This window comes from Capricornis sumatraensis, chromosome 16, assembly GCF_032405125.1.
Source record: "Capricornis sumatraensis isolate serow.1 chromosome 16, serow.2, whole genome shotgun sequence".
In the NCBI taxonomy this organism is placed as follows: Eukaryota; Metazoa; Chordata; class Mammalia; order Artiodactyla; family Bovidae; genus Capricornis; species Capricornis sumatraensis.
The window spans coordinates 67,166,867-67,180,546 of NC_091084.1; the positions used below are offsets into that span (position 1 = coordinate 67,166,867).

Here is a 13,680-nt window from a genome sequence, read left to right on the forward strand (position 1 = left end):
CTCTTAGATCTCCTGCATTGGCAGGTTCTTTACCCACTGAAACACCTGGTAAGTCCACATGATGAAATTGAGGCTGAAAGAAGTTAAAGAATTTTCCTAATGTCATGTAGCTCGTGAGTGATAGAGCTGAAATTTGAACCCAGGTGGATTTCATTCCCTCACTATTAATCATTACAGAAAAATGTATGCTTGGAAGGGTAGGCTGCAGCAGGTCATGAAATGTTAACAGTCTGGTTAATAACTTCTAGGGATGTGATGTACAACATGATAAATATAATAACACTGCAGTATGTTATTATGTATGAAAGCTGTTAAGGGAGTAAATCCTGAAAGTTCTCCTCACAAGAAAAAAAAAATTTTATTTCTTTAATTTTATATTTATTTGAGATGATAGATGTTCACTAACCTCAGTGTGATCATCATTTCATGATGTATGTAAATCAAATCATTATGCTGTATGATTAAACTCACACAGTGCTGTACGTCAGTCATATCTCAGTAAAACTAGAAGGAAAAAAAGTTAACCATCTAAGATTGTATTTTATTCCCGGTGAGGAGCAGTTGATTCTGAGCTGAGTGCAGAGTGAGGAAGGGAGAAGGTCAAGCATGGCTGGAGTCTGGGGAGCTGGGACATGGTGGTCCCTTTTCAAAATTTTTATTTTTAATTGGAGGATAATTGCTTTACAATGTTGCGTTGATTTCTGCCATACATCAGCGTGAGTCAGCCACAGGTACACATATGTCCCCTCCTTCTTGAACTTCCCTGCCACCTCCCACCCCATCCCACCCATCTAGGGTGTCACAGAGCCCTGGGTTGAGCTCCCTGCATCACACAGCAAATTTCCACTGGCCATCTATTTTGCATATGGTAACATACATGTTTCAGTGCTATACTTTCAATCCGTTCCACCCTTGGCGGTCCCTTTAAGACAAGTGGACCCAAGGAGCAAGGGAGCAGTTGGGGAGAGAGGTAAGGCTGTCAGTGTCAGCCATGCAGAGTTTGAGGTGAAGGGGACAGTCAGGCAGAGGTGTCCACAAAGTGTCAGGAGAAAGAGGATTGTCCTTGGAGGGAAGATCTGGGGAGCCATCCACAGAAGAGTGGTGACCGAAGCAGTGAAATTGAAATTGGAGGGAGGCAGGCTGGGCGTGGGACAGGAGGTAGCCGGCTCAGGAAACCTCTGCAAGGAGGAGGTAAACAGCGATTAGCAATGACTTAGGCTCTGCTGCTGCCGCCGTGCTGCCTCTGGAGGGCTTCTGAAAATTCACATCCTCCAGGTCCTTGCATGGTCACTCGCTGGAGTTGCGTCCAGCTCTTTGCGACCCTATGGACCATAGTCCACCAAGATCCTCTGACCACGGCACTCTCCAGGCAAGAATACTGGAGGCGGTTGCCATTTCCTCCTCCAGGGGATTTCCCCACCCAGGGATCTAACCCGTGTCTCCCGCATCTCCTTTATTGTGGATTGATTCCAGGTCCTTAGAGGCTGGGGAAAAGGCAGATGAGATTGAGGAACCTTTGCCTCCTCTTGCTTGACCAGAGTGGCAGCCTTTGCCTTCCTGCAGACTCAAAAGAGGGCTCCCTTGGAATGCCGCTGCACGTGGCCCTGCTGTGTCTCGGGGGGCCGAGGGGCTGCTCTGAAAGGCAGCACGAACTTGCCTCTGGCTACAGACAAGCCGCCTCTTCTTTGAAGGTCAGGGCTGCCAGCATCTTGCAGGCCACAAAGGAAGCAGTGCTTGTTAATGGGTCGGATTATTGGCAGAGAGGCTTAGGGCCGGACATCCTCCGTCCTGGAACAGAGAAAGTCCCCTAGTTGCCTGGTTCCCAGGGAAACGGGGGCTGGGAAGACAGGATCCCCACGGAGACGGGGAGGTTTGGATGCTTGGGGAGGAAGTGAGTAATCACCACCACCTCCCTGAACTGTGGAGCAGATGGGGGCTGTGGGGGCTGGGGACGAGGAGGTTTTCACTGATGTGTTTTGTCCAGAACCCTTTGAGGTGGGAAAGGGGCCGACTTCACAGACTTTAAATGGATTAAAGGCAATATTTCCTACATCCTGCTGGAGATAGATGGCTTCATTTCCTGTCTTGAAGCCGCTCAGTTGCTTTTGGATGACTTGCAGTGAGCCCTGGGTCTTTTCCTTCAGATGTGGTTGGAGTAATTGCCGCCAGTTTAATTAACCACTGAGTTTAACCTTAACTCACCCCTCCCTCCCTCTGGCGGGGAGAGACAACTTCTCTTTCCTGAGTCTTGTGGACTGGGAAACAGATTCTTAGATCCCTGTGTTTGTTGTGGTAAGAAGAGCTGGGGACCTTTGGAGTCACCGTTGAGTTTTTGAAGTTAACTCTGTAGACAGTTTTCTCCATCCCCATTGAAATAAATGCTGGAAAGAGCAGTGTTCCTCTTGCTAGTTAAGCGAGTAGAATAATACATTTTTTCAGTGACTGGGAAACCTTAACAAGGACAAAGGGAACATACACGTGGAGCTCATTAAATTTTGCTAGAAGACACAGACATAGCATCCTGAAGTAGGAAGCGTTTCCTGGTTAGTTTATGGGCTGTCCAGCAGTTATGTTTCCAAGTTCTGGGTGAGTGGCCTGTGGCATCACAGGAACCCCTGAGACTTGACCACTTTCCACCCCCCTGCCCAGAGCCTATACAGTCAGTCCACCGTACACACACCCTGAAATCTGCCTCAAGCCTGGTAAATGCTGCAGAGGCCCTGGGAGAAATAGAGTGAAACCTGAGTTGTCTGGGGTCTTTGCAGAGATTTTACTCTGGGTAAGTGAGTCTTTGATGGGGTTTTGTCTCAGATGTGTGTAGCCTGGCTTCATCAGTGTCTCTCTCTGGTGACAGCACAGGAGTGCTCTTGGGAGCTCTGTTGTTTAGACTGGGCTTTCCAGGTGGCACTAGCGGTGAAGAGCATGCCTGCCCGTTCAGGAGACATAAGAGACACGGGTTCAATCCCTGGGTGGGAAGGATCTCCTAGAGGAGGGCCTAGCAACCCACTCCAGTATTCTTGCCTGGAGAGTCCCATGGACAGAGGAGCCTAGTGGGCTACAGTCCATAGGGTCACAGAGTCAGACACGACCGACGCGACTTAGCATGCACATTGTTCAGACTGGGCTATGATACAGGGTTGCCTTTGGCTCCATTTAGAACTTCTTGGTCTCTTTTGAAACTATCTTGGGCTCTTCTGCTTTTGGAATTCCTAACGTGGCTTTTTATAGCTTTGGGGGCCCCTCCCCTGGTTGTCAGCTTTTACTTCTTGCTGGCGCTTTGTCTGCAGGTTGGCAGAGCATCTTGTCTCCCTTCTGGTTTGCTGTGTCCTTGGGAACTGAAACACAAACCTCGTTGGAATTTATATAAACAGAGAATCAATAGACCTGGCGGAGGGGAGGGCTTGAGGGTCCTTCCTGAGGATGCTGCCAGCACCTGAAGGGCACCGACATTCTGAAGTGTGTTTTGATGGTTTGGAGGCCTTTTTCTGGCTTGCTGCTGGGTTTAGGGAGTATTCTTCTGGCATCCTTTGCCTCTCTTTCTCTGCTCTGCCTTGGAGGTGAGACGTAGTGTTTTATGAGGAGCTATCGATAAGGAGGAATCCCCGGTGTGGCTGTTGACCTGTATCAACCTGTGTCCTCTGAGCAAATGGGCTACAGAATTCTGAAGACAGGGATCTGTAGACCAGAGATAACTGTGGGGAAAGAGTAAAGGAAAGTGAGTGATCACTGAAATATTTCTGCCAAATTAGACTCTTTAAAACTTTTAGTAGACTCTTTCAAACATATTGAAAAAGAAAAGTTAAATGAACACCTGTGTTCCCCACACCCTATTTTAAAGATCATATTAACTGTGTGTGCGTGTTAGTCATTCAGTTGTGTCTGACTCTTTGTGACCCTGTGGACTGTAGCCCACCAGGCTCCTCTGTCCATGGGATTCTCCAGGCAAGAATACTGGAGTGGGCTGCCATTCCCTTCTCCAGGGGATCTTCCCAACCCAGATCTCCTGCATTGCAGGCACACTTTTAACCATCTGAGCCACCGGGGGAGTCCCACATATTACCTATAGTTATGGCTGTATTTGGAGAAGGGCATGGCAACCCTCTCCAGTATACTTTCCTCGAGAATTCTGTGCACAGAGGAGTCTGGCGGGCTGCAGTCCATGGGGTCGCAAACAGTCAGACCTGACTGAGTGACTAACACACACATGGCTATATTATTATAATTAATAGTACTGTATTATAATACATTCTAATGTTGTAACTATATTAACTATAGTTAATAGTACCACGCTATATATTTGAAAATTACTAAGAGAGTAGATCCTTGAAGTTCTCATCACAAAAAGGATTTTATAACAATGTGTCGTGACGGATGTTAACTAGACTTATTGCAATGTATACGAATATCAAATCATTGCATTTTACACCTCAGACTAATATAATGTTGTATGTCAGTTATTTCTCAATGGAAAAAAAAAAAAAACATATTGCTATATTCCTTATTTGCTTCAGGTTTTTAAAATAATAAAATCTTACCGAATATCATTACCAGTCTTCAGTATACCCTTCTCTGATCCTGGCCTCCCCTTCTCTCCAGAGGTGTCCACTGACCTTACAATGCAAGTATGTATTTTCATAACTTGAATAATACAGAGCATTCTTTTGCATAGGTAATTTCATCTGAGTGGTACAACCCTATGCATATTTTTATATAACTTGCCAGTATCTTTTATAACTTTTTCCCCATGATTATATTTGTGAGATTGATCCATCTTGATTCTGGTCCTTTCTTATTTTATATTTTTTTTAATTGAAGTATAGTTGACTTACAGTGTTATGTTCATTTCTGCTATACACCAAACTGTTATACACATATATATTCTTTTTATCTTTTCTGTTATAGTTTATCCAAGGATATCGAATATAGTTCCCTGTGCTGTACAATAGGACTTGTTTATTGGTTCATTCATTTTTCACTGCTGTTCAGCAGGTGTTGGCCCCAAATTGTCCTATGCCCTGTTCAGAAAGTTACTTAACTTTAAATGCATGTATTACCCATAAATCAAGTTTTATTGGAACACAGCCCTGATCTTCATTTATGAGTTTTCTATGGCCACTTTGTACCACTGTGGCAGAGTTGAGTAGTTAAGGAAGAGGCCAAAACCCAAAGGTTACTAAAGGCTAGAATATTTACCATCTGGTCCTGTACAGAAAAAGTTAGCCATCTCCTGCTGTAAAATTTTGTTATAACAATGTAGCACATGGGTCATTGCTAATATTTTTATTTTACAAACAGTGTTTCAGTGAACATTTGTGTAGCTGGAAGTGAAATGACAGGGCCATGGGGCATATACCCCTTAAGCATCACCTGGTATCACTAAATTGGTCTCCGAGGTGGATCTACAAATTTATGCTCCCACGAGCAGTCTCTAAGACTTCCTCTCCCTCCCCAGCCTGACCAACAACCTGGAATTTTAAGACCTGAAGTTTGGCAAGTCTGCTGCGGTTCAAGTGGTGCTTTCGTTTCTGGCTGCTGTCAACAATTTTTCAAGTTGTTATTGAGCGTTTGCCATTGCTCTGATGGGAATTGCCCGGTCGTGTCCTTTGCCCATTTTCCTATTAAGTTGTTTGTCTTTTTTCTTTTGAATTGTGAGAGTTCTTTCTATATTCTGATTCTTGTTCTTTTGGTTATATGCATTGGAAACAAATACATGTATTCATTCTATGCACTGAGACTGGTTTTTGGTCCTGGTGGATTCTTTAGCAGCAGAGTTGTGTGTTAAGGTGTAGACAGTCTTCATTCATTTGGAGGTATGTGTGCTCTGAACAGGGCTTCCCAGGTGGCGCTAGTGGGAAAGAACCTGCCTGCCAGCGCAGGAGACATAAGAGATATGGGTTCAGTCCCTGGGTTGGGAAGATCCCCTGGAGGAGGACATGGCAACCCACTCCAGTGTTCTTGTCTGGAGAATCCCATGGACAGGGAATCCTGGCAGGCTACAGTCCATAGGGTCGCACAGAGTCAGACACGACTGAAGCAACTTAGCACACATGCACGTGATCTGGATATACTCATACTTACACATATGCATGCATATATGTGGTACATGTGTATGCACGTGCTCACCTATGACTTCTTTTCTTTGGAAAAGTTTATGAGGTTGACAGGGTCCAAGGCTGAAGAAAGGTTAGTAGACGCCAGCAATGTCTTTAAGATTGGTTCAGCACAGCCCTCCTACTGGGGTTAGGGGGAGTCAGGTAAGTTTGCAGCAGCCCCTTCTTGGAAGTCTTTCCTTTCTAGGTGGGATTTTCCACTTTTCCGAGGCTGTCCATTAGAGTGAGCTGATTGTTGTCGATGCTTTGGCTGCGTAGATGTGACCCAGAGGGTCCCAGGGAAGCCAGAGGCCACTATGGTGGGATGCTGAAGGGTTTGGAGGGCTGCCTTGGACAGAAACCAAATGTGACTTGTGGTTTGGGGTTTCCCCTTTCTGGTTTTGGCTGAAGTCAGACTTTGGTTTCAGCATGATCAAGTGGAACCATTCTCTGACCCACAGCGATTTAAATAATTAAAACTTCCATTTCCAGGCCAGACTCCTATTGCTTGCCTTCACACTGGTCTCTCATCTTCAAAACTAAGAGCGCTGACTTCCCCATCCCTCTGCTTCCTCTGACCTTTCACATTAAACTTTCTGAGTTGACAAATTAAAAAATAAAAACCTCCACAGCCCTTTGGGTTTGCAGGGCCCTGTGAAGTTTGCAGTCTGCAGCTGTGATTGCAGTGCATCTTGACAATCGCTCTGTGAAGCAGATGGGAAAGATAAATGCAGGCGAGGACCACCCAGAGATGCTGGCGCTGACTTGTTCCTAAGCCCATAACCGTCTTCAGCGCTGGGTCTGTCCTGCTGCTCTGGTACCATGCATAATGCAGGTGCTGGCTCAATTCATAACCCAAGGTCCCAGGAGGGCCCCTCTTCATCATCACCAATGTCGCTCCTTTGGGAGGGGCCGCACACTGGAGGACCAAGGCAGACATAACTTGGGGAACACGTCCAACATTTCCTGAGCCCCTATGTGTCAGACTCTGCACTGCACATTTTCTCACATGCCATCTCATTTGAGCATTCACTGATGCTCAAATGAAGGCTGTAAGTAGCAGGGCCAGCTTCATGGACCTGTGACCAGCACGAGATTCATTTTGAATTTTTGATTCATTTGATTCATTTGAATTTTTAAATAATTTCTGAAAGATGACCTAACATTGTCAGTTCGCAGTGGGCCCTCAAATTATGGAGCCCGTACTGTACACGGAAAAAGGAGTCGGGGCTCAGAGAAGTGAAATAAGTTACCTTAGATCACACAGCTAATAAATGGCAGAGTTGGGGCTGGAGTAATTTCTCCTTTTGCTGCTTCATTTATCGAAAATAGAACCCTGGAAAGAGCCTTGCTTGAATTGTGCTGCAGGGAGTGGTGAAGCAAGATAAATTGTGCAGTAGAAACAGTGGTTTTCCATGGAGATTTGCTTCGTTAAGGGGTTTTGTGTTGACTTCACACTGGCTGGTTGCCACCTTCTTCCTTGAGGGGAGAGGCCATTTCTGTCAATTTTCTTTTTGAGGTTTCTGAAAGTGCCTGTATCAGGGGGCCACTCAGGCTGACCAAGTGGATTAATGGTTTTTTGGTTTTTTTTTTTTTGCAAAGTAGACCACTGCGCTCACCTGGGTGAGCTGGAGAAACACGAGGACTTACCGGGAAGGTCCATAGTTAGGGAACCAGTAGGATCCAACATAGCCCTTGGATTACGTGTGCCGTTGCTCCGTCAGTGGCAGAGGTTCATGGATCCCCAACCCAGCTTCTCCTTCCGTCTTTGCTCTTCTCTGTGTGTCCTTATGTTACCGACCGTTCCATTCTTGATTCTTCCGGGAGATTCCAGTTTTGCTCTAGACCCCTCAGAGGCTGCTGACCCGCCTCGAGGTGGACCAGTTGGGGCTGGGCATTGCCCTCTGGCCATGTTGGTATGCTTATAGGACACCAGCATGATGCCTTGGAAGAAGCTTTTTTTGTTTTCAAATAATTTATTTTTTAATGTAAGTTTTATTTTTAACACCAAAGCCATTTTGTACTGGTGAATAGCTGATTAACATTGTTGTGATAGTTTCCGGTGAATAGTGAAGGGATTCAGCCAGACATACACATGCATCCATTCTCCCCCAAACTCCCCTCCCATCCAGGCTGGCACATAACATTGGTCATGTACACACTGCTGTATTTAAAATGGATAACCAACAAAAACCTGTGGTATAGCAGAAAAAGGAGCTTTTAGAATGGGGCAGAATCAGTCTTGCCCTATGCCCTATCCAAGTCATTGCTTGACCAGTCTCCCAGGACAAGCTTTGAGTCAGCCATCCGAGCTGAGTTCACTGCTTCCACAGCAGGACATACCCCTAGACGGAGAAGGTTCTGGGCATCCCAAAGGGACTGGCTAACCTCCCTGGTGATCTGCTCTGTTCTCCCTTCACAGCAGCAAATCCTCTGCTCTGTTCCACTGCCCGCTACCACTGCAAGAATGGCCTCTGCATCGACAAGAGCTTCATCTGTGATGGACAGAATAACTGTCAAGACAACAGTGACGAGGAAAGCTGTGAGAGTTCTCAAGGTAGGAGCCTCCCAGGTTCTTTAAAAATAAATAAATAATTACGACACCGCACCACGGTAACGCCAAAAAAAGCAACTCCTATCCCACCTCCAGATACAGCAGCTGTGTTCATTTCTGCTCTTGCCATGCAGCTCTCATACACGTGGTTTTAACCATAACCCACCTACCATTTTGTACTTCATATTTCTCATGCATAAAATAGCAAATGCACATTTTTCTCTTCAAAACTGTGATTTGCCTAGCTGCACTGCATACCGTGACAGTGCTCTCTGCTATGGTTTTCTGAGTAGTTGCATTGTTGGGAGCCACTGAGGTATTTCCATTGAGTTACTTCTTCAGGATAAATTCAGCAGAGTAAGACATCTGCGCAGTTCATAACTACATCTCGTCATAGAGCTGCTGGGAAATTTTTAAAAATTTTCCACTGGTGCTAGTATTGTCTGTGTGTATCAGGTTTACAGTAATATCCCAAGAGTTCACTCTTGTCCTCTTTTCCCTATTTTGGCTGATTTAGTAGTCATAGAATGATAGTTCCCCAAACGCTTTAGTTTGCATTTCTCTGATGATGAGCTAAGTTAACATTTTCTCCTGGGTGTTTGTTTACTACTTCGTTTCCTCTTGTGTGAATTGCCTATTCCTCTCAGAGCTGTTGAATGGAAACCAAAGGATGCATTTGGGGATGGAAGGATGAGCTTTTTAGGGAACCCAGAAGGACACTGAGGGGTCATATCCTCCCCTGTTAAAACTGACTGGATACCTTTTCTTATTCATTGACTCTTTTCCAGTTAACACATATTTATTTCTTCAGTGATTAGAAAAAAATACAAAGATTTTTAAAATGCATGTCAATTTTAAGGCATCCTAAAAAGTATATAATTCTAATGTTATAAGCTGGTATCATCCATATGCAATCCTTATTTTTCTCACTTAGTATTAAGTTGTGATCCACCCATATTATTTTGCTGGTAGAGATTATTTGTTTTGACCGTTATTCAGTATGCCACTCTATGATTGTATCACTGATTACAGATTTAATAATACTACAAAAAAGAAAAACAAGATAAGGATGGATAACTGGTTAACTCATATGTTGGGAGGTAGGATGAAGTTAGATGGAGGTTCCTTTCAAGGTCCTAGCTTTAATTTTGGTAGGTGTTTATTACATTGTTAAGAATGAATGAATGAATGAACAAATGGGCCATGCATAGACCCCTGGTGAGAGTGGGCCATACATTAAGGCTTATAATCAATCCATTCCATATGCCTGAGGTCCATAGATGAGAAAAGACACAATCTGTATCTACTTGGACTTTGCCAAAATTTGTACAGAGAGCAGCTCTTGGAGGTGGGTCTTGGGCAAAGTTAGCCTCTGATTGTCCTGGCCTAGAAAAATCCCCTCTTTGTGTCCTCTCCTCATGAGTGGCTCTCAAAGTTTAGTTCTCAGACCAGCAGGATCAGCATCACTTGGGAACTCTTTACAGCAAAGTTCAGGCTGTACCCAGACCCATTGAACAGACCCTAGGGGTGAGTCCAGCAACAATCTGTGTTTTAATAGGCCCTCCAGGTAAATTGAATTCATGTGAAAATCTGTGAACCACTATAATCCATTAGCGATATGAATGTCCCTGTGCTCTGGGCATAATTCTAGTATTGAAGGGTATGCTTTTGTCTGTCAGGCAGCTTCTAAATGCAAACTGACTGCTAATTTTGCTGCTGAAAGGGCACCAGTGTTCCCACGCTGGGGGAATACCTGACCCATCCGGGGCTTTTAAATGTCTTCCTGAAGAATTTCAGAGGCATCTTGAGTAGAGACTACATTGTGTAGGATTTGGCCTATTTTCATCTTAATAATAGCTAATGTTTATTGATCCCTACCCTGTACCAGCTACTGTGCTGGGCACCTTCTGTACATGAACTCCTTTAGTCAAAATATTAATACATCCCAGCTGCTTCTGCTGGGCTTCTAGCCCTCAAAAATTTCATCATTGCTTCCAGTTGATGTGGGAAAATAAAATGATATTTTATGATGCTTATTTTGATGGAATGGAAAAAAACTGACCCCAAGACAGGAAATAGGGTGCTTGAAATACTTTTCCTCTAATTTGATGAGGGTATGAAAAGGTCGTGTCTCCACTGAGAGACTCCAGCTTTGTGTGCGCCTCTCCTCTCTTCTTCCTCTCGTCCCCATTTACTTCCTTTCCTTACATGTGGCCTTGCAAAGCAACAACAAACCCTGCCAAGACTTGGAGGCAGAAATGGGACTGTGAAAGTACAGTCATTACTGTACCTTTCAATTCCAGATGGGATGTATTGGAGGCCAAAGAACACTCTGGTGGAATCGAATTTTAACTGGGGCTTCACTGATTGGAAGTGTAAACCATTACAAGTCAATTCCACAAGCAGTGGCTCTGGAGCAGTCTTTGCATATGACTTTCTGTTGCTTAGGAACCTTCCCTGAGAGGGTGCATCTGAGGGTCAGCAGGTGCTGCTCTGCACAGATTGGCTGTGGGCAGCACCTAGGTGGTCTTAAGCATGCTGGATTCAGTCCTAATTGAACTGATAGATTCTTGCCGGCTTTGGATGCCTGACTGATGATGGCAGGCTACCTTCAGTGGTCCCCAGCCCCTAGGGTTGATGTTTTGGTATAATCCCATCCCTTTGCATGTGATCTGGACCTCATGACTTGCTGTTTTTCCCCAATCGTGGCAAGTTACACATAACAGGGTCTTTCCAGGTGGTCCATTGGCCAAAGAATCCACCCGCAATGCAGGAGATGAGAGTTCATTCCGTGGCTTGGGAAGATCCCCTAGAGGAAGGCATGGCAACCCGCTCCAGTGTTCTTGCCTGGAGAATCGCATGGACAGAGGAGCCTGGTGGAGCTACGGTCCGCGGGGTCACAAAGAGTGGGATGTGACTGAAGTGACTTAGCATGCACACGCCCCCACATGACGTAAAATTTACCATATTAACCATTTTTAAATGAATGGTTCAACAGTTTACCTTATTGTGCAGCTAATCTCCAGAACTTTTCCATCTTGCCAAACTAAAACTCTATACCCATTAAACAGCAGCTCCCCATTCCTCCTCCTCCAGCCCCTGGCAACTGCCATTCTACTTTGTTTTTATGAATTTGACTATTCTAGATACCTCCTATAAACGCAGTCGCACAGCATAGTTACCTTGTGGTGACTGGCTTGGCTCACTTACATAATGTCTTCAAGGTTTATCCATGTTGTCGCTTGTGTCAGAATTTTCTGCCTTTTTACTTAAGGCTGTGTCATACTCCATTGTACGCTGGTACCACATTTTGTATATCCATTCATCTGTTGATGGACACGTGAGTTGCTTCCACCTTTTGGCTATTGTGAGTCATGCTGCTGCGAACACAGGTATATAAATTGTGATTCACTTTTAACAAAGAAAATAGCAACCAGAAGTGATGGGATGTCAGTTCCAATGTAAGACTACAAAAGACCCCGCGTCTGTTTTTCTTACCGTGTCGCTCACTCTAATGCACCAGCTGCCATGATGTGAGCTGTGCCATGGATAGGCCTGAGTGGCAGGGAACTCCAACCAAATGCCCGTGAGGAACTGAGGCCTCCAGGAACCACAAGGGTGAGCCCAAAATTGGCCTCTCCCTTGGTCCAACCTTGAACTCTCTGCGGCCCAGGAGATGACTGCGATTGTAGCCTTCTCTAACTATAGTAAGCAGAGCTCAGCTACTTCTGGATTTCTGAGCCACAGAAACTGAGAAAATGAACATTTTTTTTTTTTAAGCCTGTAGGTTTCAGAGTAATTTGCTATGCCATACTAGAAAACGGATACCATGAATACCTCTTATGTGGGCCCCACTTCTGATCATTCCAGTCATAGAGAGCTTATGAAGACTCAGGTGATGGTGAGAGAGGGTCAGTCCTTCGGACAGAGATCAAACAGGGTGTTTACAAGAGTAGCCATCACATTAAGCACTAAGTGGCAGGCCCTATTCCAAGCATTTGACTTACATTTTCTACTCAGTTCTCACCAAATCCCTGTGATGGGAGAATCCAGGAACAGAAAATGACCCTCATTTTTCTGGAGGAAGAACCCGAGGAACAGAGAAGTTCCATAGCTGTGGCGTGACCACACAGTGAGTAGGCAATGAAGCCGGAAACTTAGGTCCTCCGAGGTACAAGTTAACGTTCTCCATCACCCTGTGCTACGGTTGTCTGGGTACCACTGTCCTGGGGCCAGGAACAGCAGACCTTGTCCCGCCTTGGTCCCTTGAGCTCAGCGGGGAGGTTGTGTATGAGGCTGGCATATTTTCCTCTCTTTGTATTCAAGTTCTCTTCTCAGACAGAAAGACTAATGAGGCCTGCCCACCTTCCCCCGGGTGAGGAATGCTAGGAAGTTAAGCTCTTTTGAAGAAGCCACCAGTGCCGGGGTAGTTAATTGAGTGTATTGGCACTTGGGCTGCAGTTTCTTTATCTCGCTTGCTGTATCCTGGTGATAATGCTTAGAGAAGAATTCGGAAAGCTGGCCATGAGGTTGGGCACCTCACCAGAAGCTAACAGTGACGGCTTTGTCCTGTTTCTTCTGTAGGATTGGACGTGTGTGTGTGCGTGTGTGTGTGAGAGAGAGAGAGCACGTGAGCTGTCCTTTCTGGCACTTTGGTCAGGAGGCAGGTGATGGCCTTCCCCCAGGTACCAGGCCCTGAACTAGATGCAGGGGATATGGAAGTGGTCTTAGAGTCTCCCCTTAAATTGTGTTCTTCCCTATAGCTCATATGTTGAAGTCCTAAACCCCAGGATGTGACCGTATTTGGAAATGGAGTCCTTGCATTGAAATTAGTTACAATAAGGTCACACTGCAGGGGGATGTGCCTCTAATCCCATGTGACTGATGTCCTTAGCGAAAGGGCACATTGCAACACAGACACACAGAGGGACATGGAGACAGAACTTGGGTGATACAGCTACAAGCCAGGGGACGCCAAAGACTGCCAGCAAACCTCCAGAAGCCAACAGAGAGACACAGATTTTCCTTGACGGCCTC

At 45.4% G+C, this 13,680-nt stretch overlaps 1 protein-coding gene across 1 annotated transcript in view; it reads left to right on the top strand.

The window, feature by feature from the left end:
- The window catches only part of LDLRAD3 (low density lipoprotein receptor class A domain containing 3), a 276,816-nt gene that overhangs the window by 137,887 nt on the left and 125,249 nt on the right, over positions 1-13,680 (top strand). Inside the window, exon 4 of the mRNA XM_068989210.1 lies at positions 8,512-8,646. Coding sequence (XP_068845311.1) covers positions 8,512-8,646 — 135 coding nt within the window. The remainder of the gene's footprint in view (positions 1-8,511; positions 8,647-13,680) is intronic.